The 21,441-nt window shown below is 35.4% G+C and overlaps 1 protein-coding gene across 1 annotated transcript in view; it reads right to left on the reverse strand.

Annotated features, from left to right (window-relative positions):
• LOC145685098 (lipase member H-like) overlaps positions 1-21,441 on the reverse strand; it is a 49,911-nt gene that overhangs the window by 15,316 nt on the left and 13,154 nt on the right. The window contains exons 3-5 of the mRNA XM_081757444.1: positions 11,310-11,458; positions 5,584-5,832; positions 865-1,059 (exon numbers count right to left, since the gene is read on the reverse strand). Coding sequence (XP_081613570.1) covers positions 865-1,059; positions 5,584-5,832; positions 11,310-11,458 — 593 coding nt within the window. The remainder of the gene's footprint in view (positions 1-864; positions 1,060-5,583; positions 5,833-11,309; positions 11,459-21,441) is intronic.

Raw genomic sequence — 21,441 nt, forward strand, 5'->3', positions numbered from 1 at the left:
AAGTTACTCACATAGAACTGTCAACCCTGCCGTCCTTAAGTCAATAACACTAGAAGCATTAGAAATGTACAGGGAAATTTGGTACAAGTTACACATTGCTCTGTTAAATAGTTGCAAAATGTTTCAGGGTTTGACACCTACCCGACGAAACTGAAATTTCTAGGAGTGATCCTTTTTACTGCCTTAAGCAGAGTTTATTCCCTTTAAAATATTTATCTAGCATTTGTCTAGGAACATATCGTACTACAATATAATGAGCAACGCGGCTTCATATGATTTATGTTATGTACTAGCCCAGAAGAGGAAGAACAAGAACAGATAATCCTCTCTAATATATAAAATACTGTAGTATTATGTTCCTTATAGTGATGCAGGTAATTGTAGATTCTGATCATAATGCAGGATATTTGTGGATGGCGACAATGATAGAGAAGGAAATAAAAGAATTAACTACGAACTTTTTACTATTTTATTACCTTCTGTATCATTATCGATGTCCTCCAATATATTCCATTATAATTACAATTGATTTGAAATGATTTGATTGCGGATTTAGTGTCCCTTTATGAGACATGAACCTACATTTTAGCGTGGAATCCGAACCGCACGAGCTCCCGCCGGTAATCGAACGTGGATTTCACACGCCAAAGGCATGTACGCTAATCGCTTAGCCACGGGGAGCTCTATAATTACATTTATTTGTGTGTTTAGTTACCATGATAACATATTGTACATGGCATCAAAGCTCTGAATACTATTATAATGCATAATACTATTATATTATATACTATTATAATTTATTCTAATAGAAGTTTCAACATATCACAATATCTCAAAACTAACTTACGCCTCAAATATACTCACTGGGCATCTTGTCTTCTTCACACCCTGGTTGTGGAGATCTACCACCATTTGGATAGAAGTCAACATGTCCACAAGCACGAAGAATTCCAACGAGATCTCCTGATGTGTGAATTACAAGGACAAATCCTGCATCCGTCGCATCAAGTCTTTGAGAAGGGGGCTTTGCATAGAATAAAGGGCCAGCTGGGTCCAATCCTTCAGAAATAATTAAAAAGAATACTATTATATTGGAAACTAAACGAAAAAATTGTTTGCCTTTTTTCCTATTAATTGAACTGAATTGATTTTTTATTATATAGGTTGACATAAATTCTTTTAAAACTATTGAAACATTCAATCTATTAATTTTATATTTTTCTGAAAACAATACTGGTATAATATATGAATAATAGATTTCGATGAAGAAAATGAAGATCATTAAAATTGATTTCAAACCAGTTGAGAAAGCTCCAAGGGCATTACGAGAACGAACTTAAAAATAATTATTTTTTTCTTATGAACTTCTACAGGCTTGATACCAATTGTTTTATGTACATTATTATTATGCTCATTAAACAATTCTTGTAATATATCTATCCATTTATAACTTTCTTGAGTACTAAATTTTTTCCACATGTTTTGTTTAAGAGTTCTGCTAAAACGTTCTACGATATATTGTTTTACGAAGACACATGCTCAAAATCGAAATATTCGCAAAATATTATCTCTCTATGACTTACGTACCGTTCCCGAGATATGGCTTCTTAAATCTCCCGAAATCCAAACTTTTTTTTTTGCGAATATCTGGGGAACGGTTGCCATTTCGACAGTGGCGACCGGTTACTATTTAGTATCAAAATGTTCACCATCCTCTTAGGTAATGATCAACACTAATATGATCTCTCTATGTCTAACGGTAAAAGGCAAAAGATTTATACGATTTGAAGGGTTCTAAGGGAGAGAAAATTTTTAAAATTTCCATGTTGCTCACCAACCTATGGTTAAGGTGAGCAAGAAGAGAAGACGACTTACGGTTCCCGAGACATGCCTCCTTAATTTCCTGAAATCATAACTTTTTTGGCCAATATCTCGGGAACGGTAAGAGTGACATACACAAAAAAGTACATCACTTCTTTCATATAGTTTTTGACGCTCTACCGAATAAAGGGCTCAAAATTGAAAAATTCGCAAATAACACACATACACACGCAGACATGGAAAATTCAGTATCGAACTTTTTAAGTTTGTTGAAAATAAATTAGAAATGGTATTTGAGAGACAAAATTAGAGAGCTGAGTAAACTTGGTGTCCATCTACTGTAATTTGTAGAACAAAAATGGTGGAGATTGTTGAGTTGAAGAAGCTTTTGTTTCAAGTGGGACGTTTCCACACCCTCCTTCCCTAAAGCTGTAATTTTAAATATGCTTTCTCGAGAGATTAGAAGCTTTAAATCTGTTTCCCAATCCTCTATTCTGTGCGTCACGCTAATTCCCAGCGTTGCCAATCCAACGTCAATCTAGCGTGTAGGCTATTGGTCTATTTAATGCGGTTATACTATGAAATATCTATGGATAACACAGTGTAGGGACGTATGCGAAAGGAATCGTAGTCATAGCAATAACCAACTACTTCTCAAGAATCTAAACATCGATAATTCTTATACCAATAATCATGAACATTCTGTTTAGAGTGAAATGAAAAAGAGTTGACTTTCGGAGAATGATTTTAATGCGTGTAATTATGTTTATTTGTGTCTGTGGAAATGTTCCAAGTTCTGTATCGTGACTAGTCATTGCCAAACATTTAACAAGTAAATATTTTATGTTGTAGAATTACAGATGGTCCTATGTTAAGTTGAGGACACACTTTAATATTGATAAACTAGAACTTTAATGTTCAGTACGGATTCAGGTTGGATACGAAAAAAATTAAATCTTTGAGTTTTACGTCCCACGAATATGCCGGTTAGGCTAAAGAAGACGGTGATGATAAGTGATGAATGAAAATGGTGGAATGAAAAAAGTGGGAGAACCCCGTGAAAACCCACGGACATGATGTTTGTCCATCACAAAGTTCACTTGACGGCGGAGGCTGGGATCGAACCCGGGATCCCAAGCACCAGAGGTGAACGCTCTACCACATTTTTTTTTTACTTCCTTACTATTTTTTCCATTTTAACCACTTCTCAGGACTACTAGACACGACAGGGACACAAACACAGAAACATCGAGGACAGTTAAAATTCCACCCTTGTTCTTCAGAGGGACTCGAACCCCCAATGGGCTTCACCTCACGATCATCAGCCGAACGCCTCAGACCGCTCGGCTGCACCCACCGGCCCACTGAGCCACAGCGGCCCCGGGTTGGATACGATATCTTCCTCCTACTACAGTCTAAAGTTCCTATACCATGACTTAGAGATTCCAAGTAGTTTGGTTTCTCGACTAATGCTGAGGTCAAAGACAAGCTGTACTCGTGGTAAAATAATAGGCTCGTACACGTACAGAGCAGTGGCGTATTTTCGATTTTGTTTCGGGGGGGGGGCTTTGCTAACTTTGTTACTGGTAATGTGAAAGTTCTGCAAGATATTTCATTTACTTTTAATATAGTAAATAAAATTTCGGGGGGTCTTAAGCCCGGAAGCCCCCTTAAATACGACACTGCTACAGGATAATCATGTTTGTCAATTCATGTAGGCTACTTACATGATGACGTTATGTAAAGGTAGTTGACATCGGTATGTTCGAACAAATTCAAACTAAACTCACGAAGCAGTTTTCTAAAGGTAAATTCAATCATAAATGAATTTTGAAATATCCTCGGTTTCCTTTCGCCATCTTGTGCGAGTCAGTTTGCAGAGTAATGAACAAAAAGTACAATAGTCCGTGACATTAATTCCAAATTCAAAACTGAATTGTTTCAAATTAATTATTTCGAAATAGGACAACAATAGTAACCATATTTAGACTTGAGCATTAATATACTTGAGTAATCGCATGTAGGTTGATGAGCAAACGTTTTTTTTTTTTTTTTTTTTAAGAAAAACAAAATAGAGTTAAAACAATTAGAACTTTAAGTTATGATCGATTTTAACCTATAGACCTATCGTACAGCAGTCCAAAAATAGCTAATACAGGGTTATTATAAATGATTGAAGCGATTTCATAAATTCACTGTAGCTCAAGTAATTGACACATTGTAATAAAACTCAACAATAATGTAGAAAAACTAAAAAAAAATGTTTGTTGCAGGTGTATTTCTGATTTCTCCCATGGAAGTGCAGCAGTGAGCAATGAGGCAAGATGGAGACAGACGCCGAGCAAGCATTTCATGCCATGACCTCCATACTCTCCTGACCTAACCCCATGCATAGATCTTTGTTTCTTTGTGTGGAGTTATGTGAAAGATTCAGTGTTCACACTTCCTCTACCAGCAAATTTGCCAGAACTGCGAGCCCGCATCAACAATACTTCTGAACTCATTTATAGGGACATGCTGCGCCGAGTCTGGGAAGAACTTTATTTTCGGTTTGATGTCTGTCGAATCACTAAGGGAGCACATATCGAACATTTGTAATTGTTAACAAAAACTTTTTGAGTTTTTCTGTGTGTGAAAAAAAATATCGCAATATATACAGTAATACAGTTATTATAGAACTGTAAAATCGCTCCAATCGTTTATAATAACCCAGTGTAACTAGCAAATGTTATATTAGAACTTACCACTATAGAATTAAAAACAAAGAAAAACAATAAAAAATTATAAAAATAAATAAATAAATAAAATGCCACACACACACACACATCCACACACACCACATATTATTCGACATTCTACAGTATTCCTTGCATCTGGGTTTCACTTTTTACCGATACACTCTTTATAATATTTTATGCAAATCAAAACAATCCCATCAAAAAAGTTATTGTTAGTACCACCACGGAATATAAATTTAGTTTCGTTCGACTTCACTAGTCACAAGTATTCGATTATCCGTTGGCTTCAAGATTTTAACGTTAAAACTCTTTAGTCGGCCCTTTATTGACCACAGAATAGGACAACCAAGTAAAGTTCAATACTGTGAGCAATACAAGCCCCGTACTGCATGTTCACTTTTGCACGTGCTAGTCAAAAGTCTCTCCAATGTTATGACTCAGACACACAGTCAACGCACTCAAACCTAGACAAAGATTTCTCCAATGTTTTGACTGACACACATTCAATGCACTCAAACCTAGACAAAGATTTCTCCAATGTTATGACTCAGTCACACAGTCAATACACTCAAACCTAGACAAAGATTTCTCCAATGTTTTGACTGACACACATTCAATGCACTCAAACCTAGACAAAGATTTCTCCAATGTTATGACTCAGTCACACAGTCAATACACTCAAACCTAGACAAAGATTTCTCCAATGTTTTGACTGACACACATTCAATGCACTCAAACCTAGACAAAGATTTCTCCAATGTTATGACTCAGTCACACAGTCAATACACTCAAACCTAGACAAAGATTTCTCCACTGTTATTACTCAGACACACTGTCAATGCACTCAAAGCTAGGCAAAGAAGCTCTCCAATGTTATGACTCAGTCACATAGTCAAAGCATTCAGGCCTCTCTCTTTTAATCGTCTCCTGTCCCCCTCTGCCTCGGCTTTTTTTGGCCTTACTTTGGTCAGTATGTGGCCAGCCTTAATGTTTCATAAGCTGTTTATGTTCTGTAATAACTCACCAATAATTTTGGGAAGTTTGTTCGTAGTTAGAAGACTACCTGCTTCCCCAACCACATGAGCTCCAAGACTAAATCCTACAGCTTCAAAGGTTGATATATTGGCTCCTTTGTCCACCAAATAATTTATCATTTCTGCAACTCGTTCTCCAACGATCGGAACATTACTAGCTGCTTTTCCATAGTTCGGCATTGCTGCCAAGCGTTTCCAGTCGATGCTTATGATATTATAATCTTTCACAAAGAGATACGCTGTAATAAAAAAAAGATCTCAAATTTATGGATATGTTTAAACTAAATTATAATATAGGCATTTGTATAGCTCAAAGTTCATCCTTTCCGTTTGTTACAAATTCTAACCTCAATACCTTAATTTGCTCCACAATATTTTTTAGTATCGTAGAATATGGAACAATTCTAGAAACGATTTTTGAAAAATTATTTCTATTTCTTTCTGCAATTTTAATCGTTTGTTTTGTAATTAGCAGAGAAATAAAAATAATTAAATTCTTCTCAATTAAATTCCCTTTGATCTTTTGATGTGATCCTCAACGTGCTTTTTATAGTCTATCTGATTAACCTCTTAAGGACGCCCCATATAAATCGTGGAAATTCGATCCATACAGTATGTTAATAGAGGGCCTTATTTTGAAGATCTGGCAGGGCCCATTTAAGGTGAGCTATGAGGCTGTAGCCCCCGGGTCCAGAGCTTCAAGGGGCCCTGTGTAATTGAAAATTTTACATTACGTTTCCTACACATTCCGTTCTAATCGACTTTCAAAGATTTAGTACGTTATATACATACTAATAACAGTATTTACAGGATTTGTCACTTCAATTCTTCACTTAAATTGATTTCTTTTAAATTTATTTTCAGGTTAAGATTAAATTAGTTTTTTTCGTAATTTTATATTAAAAAAAACATGAATCTTTATTCTTCGTATTATGCTGTTATATAGCTTCACTGTTGCCACACTTGGTACACTTGTACCAAATTCAGCCCTTTTTGTCATTCATCGGCCCGTTGGTACCACGCTGGCATTTTCAGCCCCTTTTGTGAAAAAGTTAGTACAATTCTACCCAATTCAGCACTATTTAACAACTATTTGTCACATTTTCAAAAGTATCAGTAAGTTTTTTCGTACATCTCACGTTACTCATACTGTGTTCTGGACTCTTAAAAATGCTGTTGAACATTCATTCTGTGACGTTGCACTGCATAACGCTACGAACTTTGTGTGGAAAATTCGTAATTCGAACTATACCGGAAAACAAATGATACAAAATGCGTGCATTCGCGCAGCGCCATGAAGGAGATGAGAAAGAAGCAATGTGGTGGAACTTTTAGCTTGAAATTAAAAAAAAAAAAATAAAAAAATAAAAAAAAAAGGAATCAAGTTTTGTATATTCTGAAGACCAGCGTGTGCACAAGTAAGTCTATAATTTATGTGTCGTTGCAAGGATTCTTCACCAAAACGATAATAGCACGAAAAAATACATTGACTTACTTGCCGACTTACCGGACTAAGTTGTTTACTAGTGACGCCATATTGACGAACATAAAGATATCCGAACATTTTTTTGTATAGATCTATCTCGACGCGTTAATTTTGACTCCTGGAAGATGGGCGGGAGGAGTATTCTAGAGCTTTACCTCTTTTAGTTTCGTGTTATAGAGAAATCTATCACACTGGTATAAAATTATGAATTCAGCCCTTTTTGTTTCAATTTGGTACTATTTTTCAGCCCACTTCAGAGCTAGAACTGTGGCAACACTGTATAGCTTATTTGGAGATAAGGTCGATGAAACAATAGTGGAATTTGCTGTGTTCGAGACAAACCAAATGAAAACAATCGATTATAAAATCACGTGATGCTAGATGGTGAAGCCACGCTGAATCATGTAAAGCTCTAGCTTTAAATTTTCGAACAATAATGTAGATCTTTGAGGTAATAAGCAAGAATGAAGAAGAGCACACCGATACTTGACGAGATGGTGTGGTAATACTGGTATGAACTAGGTCTACATTTCATGGCTGTTTTTGTGGCACAGAATATTAACAAGATTTAATGAAATCAGTAACCACTAGCAAGAGCCTGGTTTGGTTATTGTAACAGCAGTTAATTTGATGAAAAGTCTGAAACCTTTCGTATCCTCACTAAGAGACAAATTTGGTAAAGTTGAAGAAGAAGTGTTACAGATGCAGAAAATGGCAATGATGCGCCTGAAAGAAGCAGAACCAGAAGGTTCCCTGACGGTAATGATGACATTCCTTTAACGCGAAGGAAAAAAATTCCAAGTTGAGACATCTATCGTCATTACCGACACACTTTTTGTCGAAATTAAGAGAAGAATCGCCACATATGAACACGTTTGTTCTATTTTCCACTTTCTTTTCCAAAATTAGGCACGGAGGTACTTCATGAAGATGTCCAATAATTCATTGCAGTGTACAAAGGGAACGTGGAAAATGAAAATATAAAACATGAAATCACTCATTTCTCTAGCTTATATGATGAAAACGCAGCTTGAAGCTCAAGATAAGACTGCACAAGGAACAGACATACATATAACAATGATTTGCAATCAGTTTTTTTTTTTTTTTTTTTTTTTTTTTACAAATATGTTTATTGCTCTTCACCTTTATTTAACACTCCCTATTTCTAGTTGTGAAGCTGAAAGAGCATTCGCAAAATTGTCACTCATCAAAAACCTACCACGAACTGCGTTAAAAAAAGATAAATCGAATGCTCTTACCATTCTATCGTCAAAACATGACATAACTAGGGAACTCGAATTTTCTGAAACAATTTCAAAGTTTGTTGCACTGAAAGCAAGGAAGAAGCATTTCAGTCTATGAAAGTAGGCTTATTACAACATACTTCTTCCTAAACTGAATGCAAGTATTTCTATCTAAGTTAGTATATGTGGTTTAACATGTAATTAGTGTTTCCAGATTTTTTTTTTTCGCAAAGACATTTATTCATGGAAATGGAAGTAAAGTGCCAGCAATTATGTTAGTTATTTCTAATGTGTACGTAATTAAAATGAACAAATCAAGATGATTTATTCTTAATAGAAACAATAATATGACTTGTCTCCTGTTCATGGAAACTAGGATTATTATTATTATTATTATTATTATTATTATTATTATTATTATTATTATTATTATTATTATTATTATTATTATTATTATTATTATTATTATTAAAATATGCTGCTTTCAATTCTATTATTTGTATTATTAAATGCGACATAATATACAAACTAGAATATACTTAGGTACTAGTGTTATACATGTTTGTATGCATATTAAATGATCTTCCTGTTTTCCACATGATTACTCACAAAGGGTCCCCTAGCAGACTTCAGCCCGCCGGCCCTTGCTGCTCTTAAATGAGCCCTGATCCCAGGACAGAGAATACAGTAGAGAGCCTTATTTTGAAGATCCTATGACAGAGAATACAGTAGAGCAGCCTTTCTCGACCTGCGGTCCGCGAAGCCCTAAGGGTCCGCAAGATGATCTCAGGGGGTTCGTAAGCCAATCTGAGAAAGTCACACACAATGTTGAGAAATACACCATTTTAAGTTAAATGATCAAGTCAATAGTGATAAATCAATTTGCGTGAGAATTTATATTCGACCTACAAGAAGTTGCCTATAGCTCAACGGTAATTCTTTTTTTCTGACAAAGCTAAAAAAGTGTGTAGAGACTGATGTACGTATTTTAAAAATATATTCAAACGAAAATCTTTGGCACAATAGGTGACTCGAAAAGGAAAAGGAATGATAAATTATTGCTTGGCATTCTTACATTTGTCAAAAAGCCTTGACTAAACTATTGTTTATGATCCCAATGTTCCGTTTACGTACTAGATTTATTTATTTATATATTTGCAAGATGTTGCTAAAGGTGTTCAGCCCCAGATGTGAAACCAATGACCACCCGATTACTGAGTAGACATCATATCACTCTAACATGATTATACCACTGCAAAAAAAAAAAAAAAAAAAAACCCTCATATCATATAATTATATAACTAACATGGGGAAGAAATATAAATACTAAATACTAACCGTGTACCGTGAGGGGTTCTTCACATGTATTGCAGACTCTAAAGGGGTCGCAGTGTGGAAAAGGTTGGGAAAGGCTGCAGTAGAGAGTTGCCTGACCATAGTATTTGTAGACGACGTCTTTAAAGGTCGTTGCACAATACGAAAAGTACAGTTGTATGTGAGCCTATACCGCTTTAAAAATCTTCAAGTATTACAATATACGCGTAAGTATTTATAATGTAGGTATCACAATGAATTATCATCAACGTGGAAAAACACATTATGAAATGTATCTTTCTTCAAAATCCTTAAGTACTCGTATTTGAATTTTATTATTGTATATATATTATTGTATATATATACGAGGTTGATACGAATGAAATGATCGCCCCAAGCACGTCATTTGCAAACATCAAAAACTAAAAACATCTAATTTGATCAAAATATTTCCCGGCCGCAACCAGACACACTTTTGCCATTGTTCAGGTAACAATTGGATTCCGTGGTGAAGAAAGTTCGGAGTCTGCTATCTTCAACCACAGTAGATGAGGAAGGATCTCATATTCCAACTCTTGGATGGTCTGCAATATCCTTTGAGTGAGATTTGCGCGCAACATAAGAACATTATGTCTTTGATACAGTTCTGGATGCTTGAGGGCAAAGTTGTGAATTTCACGAAGTTCAGCACTGTAGCTATTTACTATCAATTAATCTGACTGAAAAAATCCAAAATTTTCAGCAACAACAGTTGACCCACTCTAACACAACACTAGACTTGAGAACGTTTTAGGCTGTTAGAAACCAAGACTTTTCACATATCGAAAAGCTATCAGAAATTAGTAGTTGGGGAAAAATAATCTATCTTTCTGAAAATTGCAAACTAATGTATTTTATTCAACGATTTGTAATGATGAGTTCTGGATACAATTTTTCACCAGACCTAAGTCAACACTTAATACAGTGGAAGATGCCAGTCTCTCCTCCCCAAAATTATTCCTTTATCGGACAAACTGGTGATGTTTGTTTCTTTTGTGACTCTGGGGACTTGCTGCTTTTATGATAAATTAAACCATTGCTGAGGAATATGATGATAACTTTACAATATTAACTGATCCACAATACAATAATGACATGAGAATGGTATGCTAACTTGTATAAACAAAAGTGAGAGACTATCAAATAAGAATATAAAAAGAAAATTTACTACAAAAGGTTTAATTTAATCGAAAAAATGTTCCTAAGAAATGATTCATTGTTATCAAGGCTCTAATTGGTGCATATGAGTTCCTGTACAATATTTACCACATCTGATCTAATCAAACTTTCACCTATTTCCAAATCCAAAATAACTTTTGTTCAACACTTATTTTAAGTCAGATGATGATACTGTAGAAGAAATTACCTCTTCTTCGAAAGCTTTCGTAAATCATTTTATGCAGGGTGTATAACAGGATTAGGACTTACGGAAGACAGTGTTTGAGAATTAGAAAGAACTAATACGTTAAAAAAAAAGAAAAAAAAAGATCTGAAACTTCTGTTCTAATCTTTGTGCATCGAAGTTAGGTCACGCAATTTGAACAACCCTGTATAACAACTCTATCATTAAAGGCTTCCTTACTTTAGATTCTTGCCATAAAATTAATATAGACATTAATAATACTACACTTACCGTTTTTTATTAGCATTATAGACCTTGTTTTACCAGATCCACTGAAACCATGTGATAAAAAAGCTGTTGGATTACTTGTATTGAAATTGGATTCGGACAACAACGTATCGTTTTGTATTGCTAACTGTTGATGTTTCCGTGGATTTTTCCTGTAAAGAAAGTAGATATTATATATTTATATTTGACACTAATATCGGTCGTTTTCGATTATTTTACGTGTCATCCTTTCCACCAAGGGCGCTAATGGGGCTGAATTTGGACTTAAATAGCATCGGCAGAGTCATTATTCATCTCAGCGACTCCGAACACTATAGATTTGAAATTAACATCTATAATTTTTTATCATTGTTATAAATCACCTCCTCCTATTCTTCCAAATGTGCTATAGGAGTCTTACTTCACTGGGAGCTGAACTTGAACTTATCAATAGCAGAAGTGCCATTATTCATCTTAGCGTGCCCAAAAACTATGAATCTCAGAGTAATATCGGTCGTTTTCGGTCATTTTTATGTCTTCCCGTCCAACTCTTCCCTAGGTTGCTAGGGGATATTATCTCCACACTTTTTTTTCAGTTTGTAAGTAATGTGTGTACCAAGTTTGGTTAAAGTTGTTCAAGTGGTTACTGAGTTATACTGGAACACATATACACATATACATGCATCCATTTATATATATATGCAAACACATATAAATGTATGAAATGTTAAAATATGTTTTCTTTATCTGGAAGTTTCTCCTGTCTATTTTGAGCTTAACTCAATAATCTAAATTAGATTTTGGAAACAAATCTGATTTAATATATTTAATTTAGGCTAGTGTATTTCATCCAGTCCGTGAGTAATTGAAAAACTGTATGATTTGTTCCCTTTCTTAACTCAGGGCGTAACAGAAAGAGTGTAATTGTCAATCATAATATATCTGAATTGACACTTTAATTTTTAAAAACTGTGAAAATATTCTCTTTAACCTTTTAGTTATCAAACTCATTCTGCAAGGTTGGTAGTAAGCCAATTTTTAACAGACTTAAAAAAAAAAGAGTTATCAGTTGGATCTATGTATGTATGTGAAGTTGTTCGCGGTTATTTTGAGAACAGTTGGTCATATTTCGATGCGGTTTACACTAATCTGATGAGCTATTCCGAAGAAAGGTTCTTCGTTTAAAAATAGTTCAATAATTTAGATAATTAATTATAACTGACTTCAAAGATGGAGGAGAAGCTCAATTCGATCGTGTGTTGTGTGTACACGATCTTCACACATAACATCGAAATAATTGCACCGACTTTTCTTTTCTTTTTTTTTTTTTTTTTGCTTTGTTTGAAAGAGTATTTCTCCATTGTCCCATACAAATCTCGTCAGGATCTGATGATGCTTCGAAGCTAGAATGAAATTCTTTATCATAAATATGGCGATTCTAATAATTCTTCTTTCGTTTGAAACACGATACTTCCATAGAAGTCTCATGTAAATTTTTTCACGATCTAATGCGAATATTCGAAGCTAAACCATGATCCTCATCGACGACTGACAATGTTAGTAATGTAATGTGTGTATGTGTGTGTGTGTGTGTACACAATGTTTCGTCCTACATAATAACAGGAAGTTACTGTTCCATCTCTGGTTGAATTGGAGTTTACCGTTCCTTTCAGTACCGAGCTTATATGAGATGTGGCCTCTAAAATGCAGGAAATAAATGTTAATAAAATGTTAAAAGACTCAATAAAAAACAGATAATAATTATCTTTAAAAAATTGAATTCGTTGACAACAGAAAGAAATGAATGCTTCATAAAATTATCACTGTTACTATATTTCATATTGAACATTATGCTTACCGCCTTCAAAATGTTAAAAGATAATAATAATGAATTATTATTTTCTGCTTTATTGAGCTTTCTAAAATCTGTTAATACTTATTTTAAAATACTTAAAAAATTATTCAAAATAAATGTGTAGAAAAATTATTTATCAGAAAATTGCATGTTTCATAGTTACCTTGAAATGCTGTAGCTCAGGAGGCCCTGATTGGTTTAGAACCATGAAACAAAAAGCAAGAGACACAGAATAGAATAAGAAAACGTGTGACTCACGCACATTGAGTTAACCATCACCTAAGCGGAAGAGGCAACGAAAATGGCACCAAAGTGTGATTCTTATTTTGTCTTCGCCCGTATTATAAATTTGCCATCACTGACTCAGACGATTGACTCGGCAAGCATTGAGAAATTCCTGTAAAAATATTTTGATCGTTTTTATAGTTGAGACACTTGGATCCCTGTTAGTTAAAGAAACAAAGGCGTGCATTGATTAAGTTACGTTCGATGGGTAAATAGATGGTGACAGTGAATGCAATGACTGGGATGATAAAAAACGGTTGTTTCATCACGTTTGTGATTAGCAAGATGATGATCTATTGCGAATATACGTGACGTGCTAGAACTGAAGTTTGGTCTAAGCGTTTATAAAGAATCGGATGAACGTTTGCTATGTGGTGTTCCATGTAACGAGAGTGGAGACTGTACAGATGAGGTAAAAGTGTTGAGATAGTTGTGCGACGGTAGACCTCTGGAGTTGGAGTTCGTCGCAGTAATGAATAGGCAGATGTTCATTTTCAAGGAACGTTGCCCTAAATTAACTAATCATGTGTTTCTGAACAACATATGCCCGTAATATGGTCAATTATAACTAGAAATATTTCTCACAAGGAGTAACTAGCAGCAGTTTGGAACTCAGAAAGAAAAAAAAAAAAAACTGCAGTACTAAATTTGACTGTCCCACGTTGATGAAGAATATAACTGCCTGAGCAAGTGATCTGTAAACCATGTATACGAATATTATATTGTATGAAACCAATAGCGCAAATTAAACGATCACTGAAGTTGCCATTCGTGCGTATAAGGCAGTGGCGTATTTAGGGGGGATTCCGGGCTTAAGCCCCCCCGAAATCTTACTATAGTAAAGTATATGAAATATCTTGCTGAATTTTCACATTTTCAGACAAAGCCCCCCTGAAAGTTAGCAAAGCCCTCCCCCGATACAAAATCGTAAATATGCCACTGGTATAAGGTAATAGAGAGGTAATATTATTTTCAGTCAACAGTTCTAAATAAAAGGTTAAGCCAGATTTAAAATACTTAAATAAATATTCGAAATACAAAATGTATATATTTATAAATTAAAACACTTTTCAAGTTATAAATTTGTTATACTACTATCCTGTACATATTACCTTAATCAAAGTAAGAAGTTGGACCAATCGCTTAGTATTAAGTTAGAATACTATACGAGATAAAGAAGAATGTTTCCAAATTTGTAATTTCCAAGTCTGTATCCTTAAACAATTCCTTCAATGAAAATACGGAAGTGTTAAGTCGTGTAAAACTTTGTGATTTAGAGATTTCGGGGTCTTTTTACCCTATCTTTGTTAGGAATTGATTAGACGGAATCTTCGTCTTTAGAATTCCAACTTCAACATTCTATTAATGAGGTGTTGGCTGTTAATCGCCACTCAGACGATACAACTCAACTTCTTGTCTTAAAACTGAGTCAGATCCAGACCTGTAACCCGATATCTATACATGTTTTTAATCGGATCGTAAAGACATAAAGTGGAAGACAGAAATCATCTCTTTCCTCAGCTTCATCAGGTTCATCGCCACCAATTTGAGAACCTCAATCCATCTATCCACAGAAGAAGAAGACGGCAGAGGTGCTACTGGACCAGTTGAAAGTTCAAGGTTAGTCTAGTTCGTGTGTACAGTTGCATTCCTTGGCAAATCGTGTAATCGATTCAGACACTTGTAACCAGGCCGGTAGCCAGGCCAAAAATGTAGGGGGCCCAGTAGAAGTTAGAGGGGGCCGACCCAACCATATTATAGTTCACCACCATATTATAGTTCATTTGCAAGTCTACCGTGAAAATTTTAGGGGGGGGGCAGTGAAAATTTAGGGGGGCCGTAGCCCCCGTGGATACAGGCCTGCTTGTAACACACGTATTTCAACAATTTCTAAAGAATTAAAAATCACAGTAAATTTCTTAGAACCAAAATGCATTTATATTTTCATTTTCACATTATACAATGAACCACAAGGGGTTAGGCTGGTTTGGAGTTACTACTCAGAACGGAGTGTGGGTGGAATTTGCTCACTCTCATTGGTATTAAAAATAAGTAGTTTATCTCGCCTCTAATTCATACCAAAGAGAGGTGGGACGAAAATACTAAGGTGGGTTCCCTCCCCTGTCTGTTAATTTTAAGTTAGTCCGTACACGAACTCTTCCTTATCTGCATTTTATTCATTTATGTATAAATTAATACGAGATAACAATTTTACTAAGTTTAATCTTGAAACGGATGTTCTGTCCGTTTGTTGTAGTATATTAGTTCAGGGTCACCGGATGTTTCTCAATATTCCCTTACTTCCGCAAACTGAGAGTTGTTATCGAGCAAACGGTGAAAGATATATCAATGTGTGACGGTTCAGAACATAGTGGGTCTCTGAGGTAGATCGTGTATCCCTACAAAAGTTTATTTCTTATGGTTATTGTCGCATATGTTTTTTAAAAACAAACTGAAACTGAAATTTAATCTCTCTTACTGTAGCATACCGTATTTAATAAAAAATATAAAAGAATACATTCCTACAAAATGGTTTCCACAAATGTGAGGTTGTAATTAAATTTTCATTTATTAGAATTATGCGAAGTGCGCCTGTAAGCAAGTAAGATTGTAATGCTGGTAAGCACATCCGCTACTACACACGATACCTCTTGAACGAAAGTGAATTTTGAATAATTCTGCCTTTATCATTAGATAGTTAAAGTAATTTGGCAATTTAGTCAATCCCTTAAATCTTCATGGGAAAGAATAAGTATAACTACTCATCATTTAAATTCAATGACATTTCCTTAACGTCTATGGAATCTGTACAGCAGCAAAGAACTGTTGGTTGCCTATGATAAAATACTTACTGCTAAAAGTTCATTAGCATTTATTTTCGTGTGATCGTATTTACTGTCTTTACAAATGTTTATTATTTTTCTATATTTTATTTGCAGAATATATTCGTTTAAAATCATTCCTTAAAATCTATGTAACCCGTAGTGCAGCAAAGCATTGTTGGTTGCCTATGATAAAAAGCATGTTACTGCAAAAACTTCATTAGCATTTAGTTTCGCGTGATCCTCTTTACTGCCTTTACTAAAGTTTATTACTCTTGTATATTTAATTTGCAAAATACATCCACATCCACTTTATATTTTTGAAAATAATGTTAAATGATTAGTTAGTTGTCTGAGGTTTCAATCAAGGCATATTTATATAAGGACTGCGTACATTTTCGAATCTCTTGGAAGCCAATGTTGCTAAATGGTAGAGCACTCATCTTTAGTGTAAGGGGTTCGTGGTTCGATACTAGTGCATGTGAATTTGTGAGATTTGTGAATATTCTTTCTACTAAATATATACAGGTTATCTTTATCTTTTTATACTCCAGTATTCCCTTATAACCGCTACCAGGTTATAGAAGGATTTTTTGTGGACACTCTATATATTTCGTCAAGACAGTGATCATTATTTTCAATTTATACTTTATTCTGCAACGCACGTAAGTTCTTTCTTTGGTGGGAATTGCTTCTTTCCCACACAATTGGACAAAGAAGTCTTTCATCGTTTTCTCATATATATATTTAAAACGTTGCTTTTGCTGAGAACATTTCAGCTAGTGACTAACCATTTCAGTGTTTCTCCCTGACTCATTATATACACAGTATATATTCTATAGTTATTGGGAACTGAATTAAGTGCTTTCGTTAATCGCTTATGGAAACATTATAATAGATTAGAGAAATATGGGCTGACCAGATGTCCCAGTAGCCAAAGTGGCACCGACTGCGTTGTATTCCAGTTCGTTATCTGTACTTTCTCACGCCAGTGTTATCGCCGCGTCTAGTGCATTATAGGCAGTTGACTAAAATTAACATAAATTGTTTTCCGTATTCTGTTTGTATGTGCATACAGGTGAGTTAACCGAGTGATTTTTGAAATAAACTGCCAACACTTTTCCGTTGACCATTGCAACCCGTAGCTTGAGCTTGGAAGCTCGAGGAGTTTGACTCCAGGTCTGGAAGATGCAACCACGCATCTCGCGTTGAACTTCAAACATAAGTTGTGAAGGGGCACAAGCTATTTAGCCGGTGAAGGACGATTTCTTACGGCTAGCCCCAACTAGTGAAATCCCAGGTCCGCAGACCTTGTGCGTTTAAAAAGTTATATACGCGCCCACCAATATCAGTATTCCACTGTACAGATCTTCTTTTCGAAGATTCACCTTTACGCTGCAGGACTGTTCAGCGTAACAACTGGATTCATCGTGGGACGATCCAGACAACTTTTCCCCAGTGCGAATCCCCCAAGTGTGTTAATGGTGTGAGCAAAGTATTTATAGTGATATCTGAATTATAATCATATATATATATAAAGGGCTATATTTCCCAAAAAGGGCAAAACGTAATTTCAGCGGCAAAATTTATTAGTGTTCAGTGTTGTGTTCATTTCTCTTCGTTATTTTTTTTCAAAATAGTGTTCTAATAAATAAGTATAGTGTCATTTAACCCAATGTGTTTTCGTTGTTTGTATGAGTGATATTTGTGTGCGTTATGGTCTGGATGACCGTCTGATCGTCCGTGAGGTTTTCGAGACGAGACACCCGAACCTCTCGGCGCCTAATGCTCATATTATTGAGACCGACGAGCTTTTTGGAAACAGTTTATAACCTTTCTTAAAGAGGTCTTCGTCATCCTGTCCAGGTAAGTTAAAGTATCAGAAGTATACTTATTGGTAATACCATGAGCCAAGGACAGCGAACAGAACTCCTGTTGGTTATAAATAAATGACGCCCGAACTACCGACCCGAATCGAGACCGTTGGTGCTCGAATATAATTATAAGATCAATATTTTAATATATCATTTCTCTTTCAGCTCAGTACCAGTAAAAAAAAAAAAAAATCTCTTTCAGGTGATTTTAATCATATGTTTTGGTGATAATATATTTTATTCTAATCATACGTTTTAAATTTTACTTTTGTCCATAATGGAACATCAGGAAGTAGATATTATAACTAGAATGAGTTCACTTCTCGAAGAATCGATGAGAGACAATAAAAAGAATTTTGCTCAATTTAAAGAGAATTTTGCTAGATTAGAACAGGGAAATAAAGAGAATATTGAAGACTTAAAAAAGGAAAATAAAGAAAACCTAGATGGATTAGAACAAAGAAATAAAGAGAATATTGATAGATTAGAAAAAGAACTAAAGAGTGAGTTAGGTCAGAAGTTAGACGCTGTACAAAGGGAATGTCGCGAAAATAACCAAAGATTAGAAGAAAGCATTAGGAATGTGGAGGCCGAAAGTAAACGAAGGAACGAAATCCTCGAACAAAAATACGATGGCATCACACTTAAGATTCATGACCAGCTTCACGAAGTCAGTCATAGTACTAAACAGGCAATCGAACTCGCCACACAGACCAGCGTCGAAGTTAGGCAACAGACTGAAGAAACATGCCATCGTGTAGAACAAATAGAAACAAAAGTCTGTAAAATTCAGAATCATTTAGGAGGCTTGCACGATTACACACAATCACTCCAAGGGCAGTTGGAATCAGCCCGAGATGTGTGTCAGGCTAATAAGGAACGTTGCGTTAGTTTACATATAGATACAATTGATAAATTAGATGAGATGCATGACCGTATTGAGGAAATTTCTGAACGCGTAGAAAGGCAAGGTAAAGACATTAAAATGGTATATGAAGAGGCGAAACTGATAGATTACAATATGAAGGTAAAAAATGAATCTAACGCAGAATGTCGCGCCGAAATACGGGCAATAGATAAGAACATAAAAGAAATTAGGCGTGATATGGTAGAGCTCGCCCAGAGAGTAGAAAGTACCGAAAATAGAGCGTCAGAATTCGAACCCCGAGTAGAAACAGATACTCCTAGACAAGTTAGGCATTATAGTGATTCGGCTTATTCGGAGTGTAAGAACACCAGTAGTAGTGATAGCACAAGTGATGATTCAGAAATCAAGGTTGTATGTGACCGAAGGCGCAAGCGCGACAAAAATGTTACTTTCACTAACCGCCAGAGAAAAAATACGAAATTAAAAGACGATGTCATGCTTAAGGAAATTCAGTGTTTTCCTAAATTTCAGGGTGATCCTTCTAGTGAATCAATTCACAATTATTTACAAAAGCTAGAGCTTACAGCTCAATTAGCCAACCTTTCTGATAAAGCTCTGTTTAAACTCATTCCACATTTGTTGCAAGGAGTTTCATTAAGTTGGTACAATATCAGGAAAGACGACTTTACTAACTATGAGCAAATCAAACAAGCACTTATTGAAGCTTTCGCGGGAAAAGCTACAGTACAACACAGGCTATCAACCTGTAAAAGTACTAGGTTCGATCCCAAGGTACATAGTTCCGTACATGATTTCGCGCTAGATCAATTCAATAAACTTCGTGAATTGACACCGCAATTGCCTGAATTTCTCATACTTACAGACGTAATACAGACTTTGCCTAATAGATTTAAAACTGAACTCTTTCTTCATTCATGTAATAATATCAGGGAGTTTTTGGCCGCAATTCAAAAATTAGAAACTTTACACGCTCAGCAAAGTCGTAGAGAGGAAAGATACAAGCAGGGTAATAATTATAATGGTAATCAAAATTTCGGTTTCCAAAGTAACCAACGAAATTTTTCGTATAATAAGAGTAATAATCAAAGGTACCAGGATCAGCGTGTAAATAATATGAGAATTGATAGGAATCAGAACCGAGGTCGTACGCGACATGACCATAGTAGAAGTAATAGGAACCGACCCTCGAGATCACGTGATCAGAGAAATAGTGAGGAACGGAACAGGAATCGCAACTCGCGCGATAATTCTAACACTAGACCTGAACGAAAGAACAATAATTCTAGGAATCGGCGAAACAATAGTACCAATAATGAAAGGGGGAATAATAATAGTAGAAATAACAATAATAGGCAAAATCATCACAATAGGAACAACTCAAACCGGTCAAACCGACGTAATGATTGGAATTCTGGCCACTCGGAAAACAATTAGAAGGCGGTACTGAGGACCGGGTACCGGCCAATACATACTATCCCACTGTAGGTCCAACTAAGCATTTTCTGGTATCGCATACTCACATTTGTAGTTTAAATAATCCGGATTTAGCTAGAAGTGACTGTGAGTCGGACACAGACTGTCTAGACCATTATATTAATGCGCAACCCAACCCTATCTCTGCTAAACTTAAAGTTTTAGTTAGTAATACTGAAGTTGAATGTCTGGCGGACACAGGCTCCGATACGTGCCTCATGTCTTTAGCGCTTTGGAAACGCATTAGCGCAGATGTGACGTCACCCAAACTCACTCCAGCTGATGATGTACTTTTAGTGGATTTCAGTGGGTCAACCAGAAGAAAAGTAAGAGGTTACACATTGGTCACTATTCAAATTGATAACATTTCTGTTTATGTAAAAGTTTATGTTACAGAATCTCTTAATCAGGATCTTATTTTAGGACTTGATGCACTTACTGCTTTGAGAAGCCAAATTAATCTTTCGGATGGTACGATTTCCATGGAATATAATAATTTGAAAACCATTATTAATCTTTTACCAGAAAATTTTGACTTTCAGGAAATCTCCGAAGATGAAGAGAGAGATACGATAGACAACAATTTTTCTATTTCAGCTGCCACTTTTGTAAAACAATGTGCTACAGACGAGCAGATTAGAGATGCTGTTAACCGCACTTTTAATTTAAACAACCGACAGAAAAGGCAATTATACTCTCTTTTATCACAATATAAGGATATTTTTACGAATTATCCAGGTCTCTGTAAAGACTTCGTTTATGAGATGGAGGTGAAAACTGACAAGCCACTAGTACGTAAACAATATCCCATCCCTCATAAGTATCTCCAAGATGTACGAGATGAGATTCATAAGTTATTAGAATTAGGATTAATTTGTCATTCAAATTCTGTTCACAGCAATCCTATCCTTGTAGTTCCCAAGAAAAACGGGAAACCAAGAATATGTGTTGATCTTCG

This window comes from Thermobia domestica, chromosome 5 (assembly GCF_964235325.1).
Source record: "Thermobia domestica chromosome 5, izTheDome1.hap1.1, whole genome shotgun sequence".
Classification (NCBI taxonomy): domain Eukaryota; kingdom Metazoa; phylum Arthropoda; class Insecta; order Zygentoma; family Lepismatidae; genus Thermobia; species Thermobia domestica.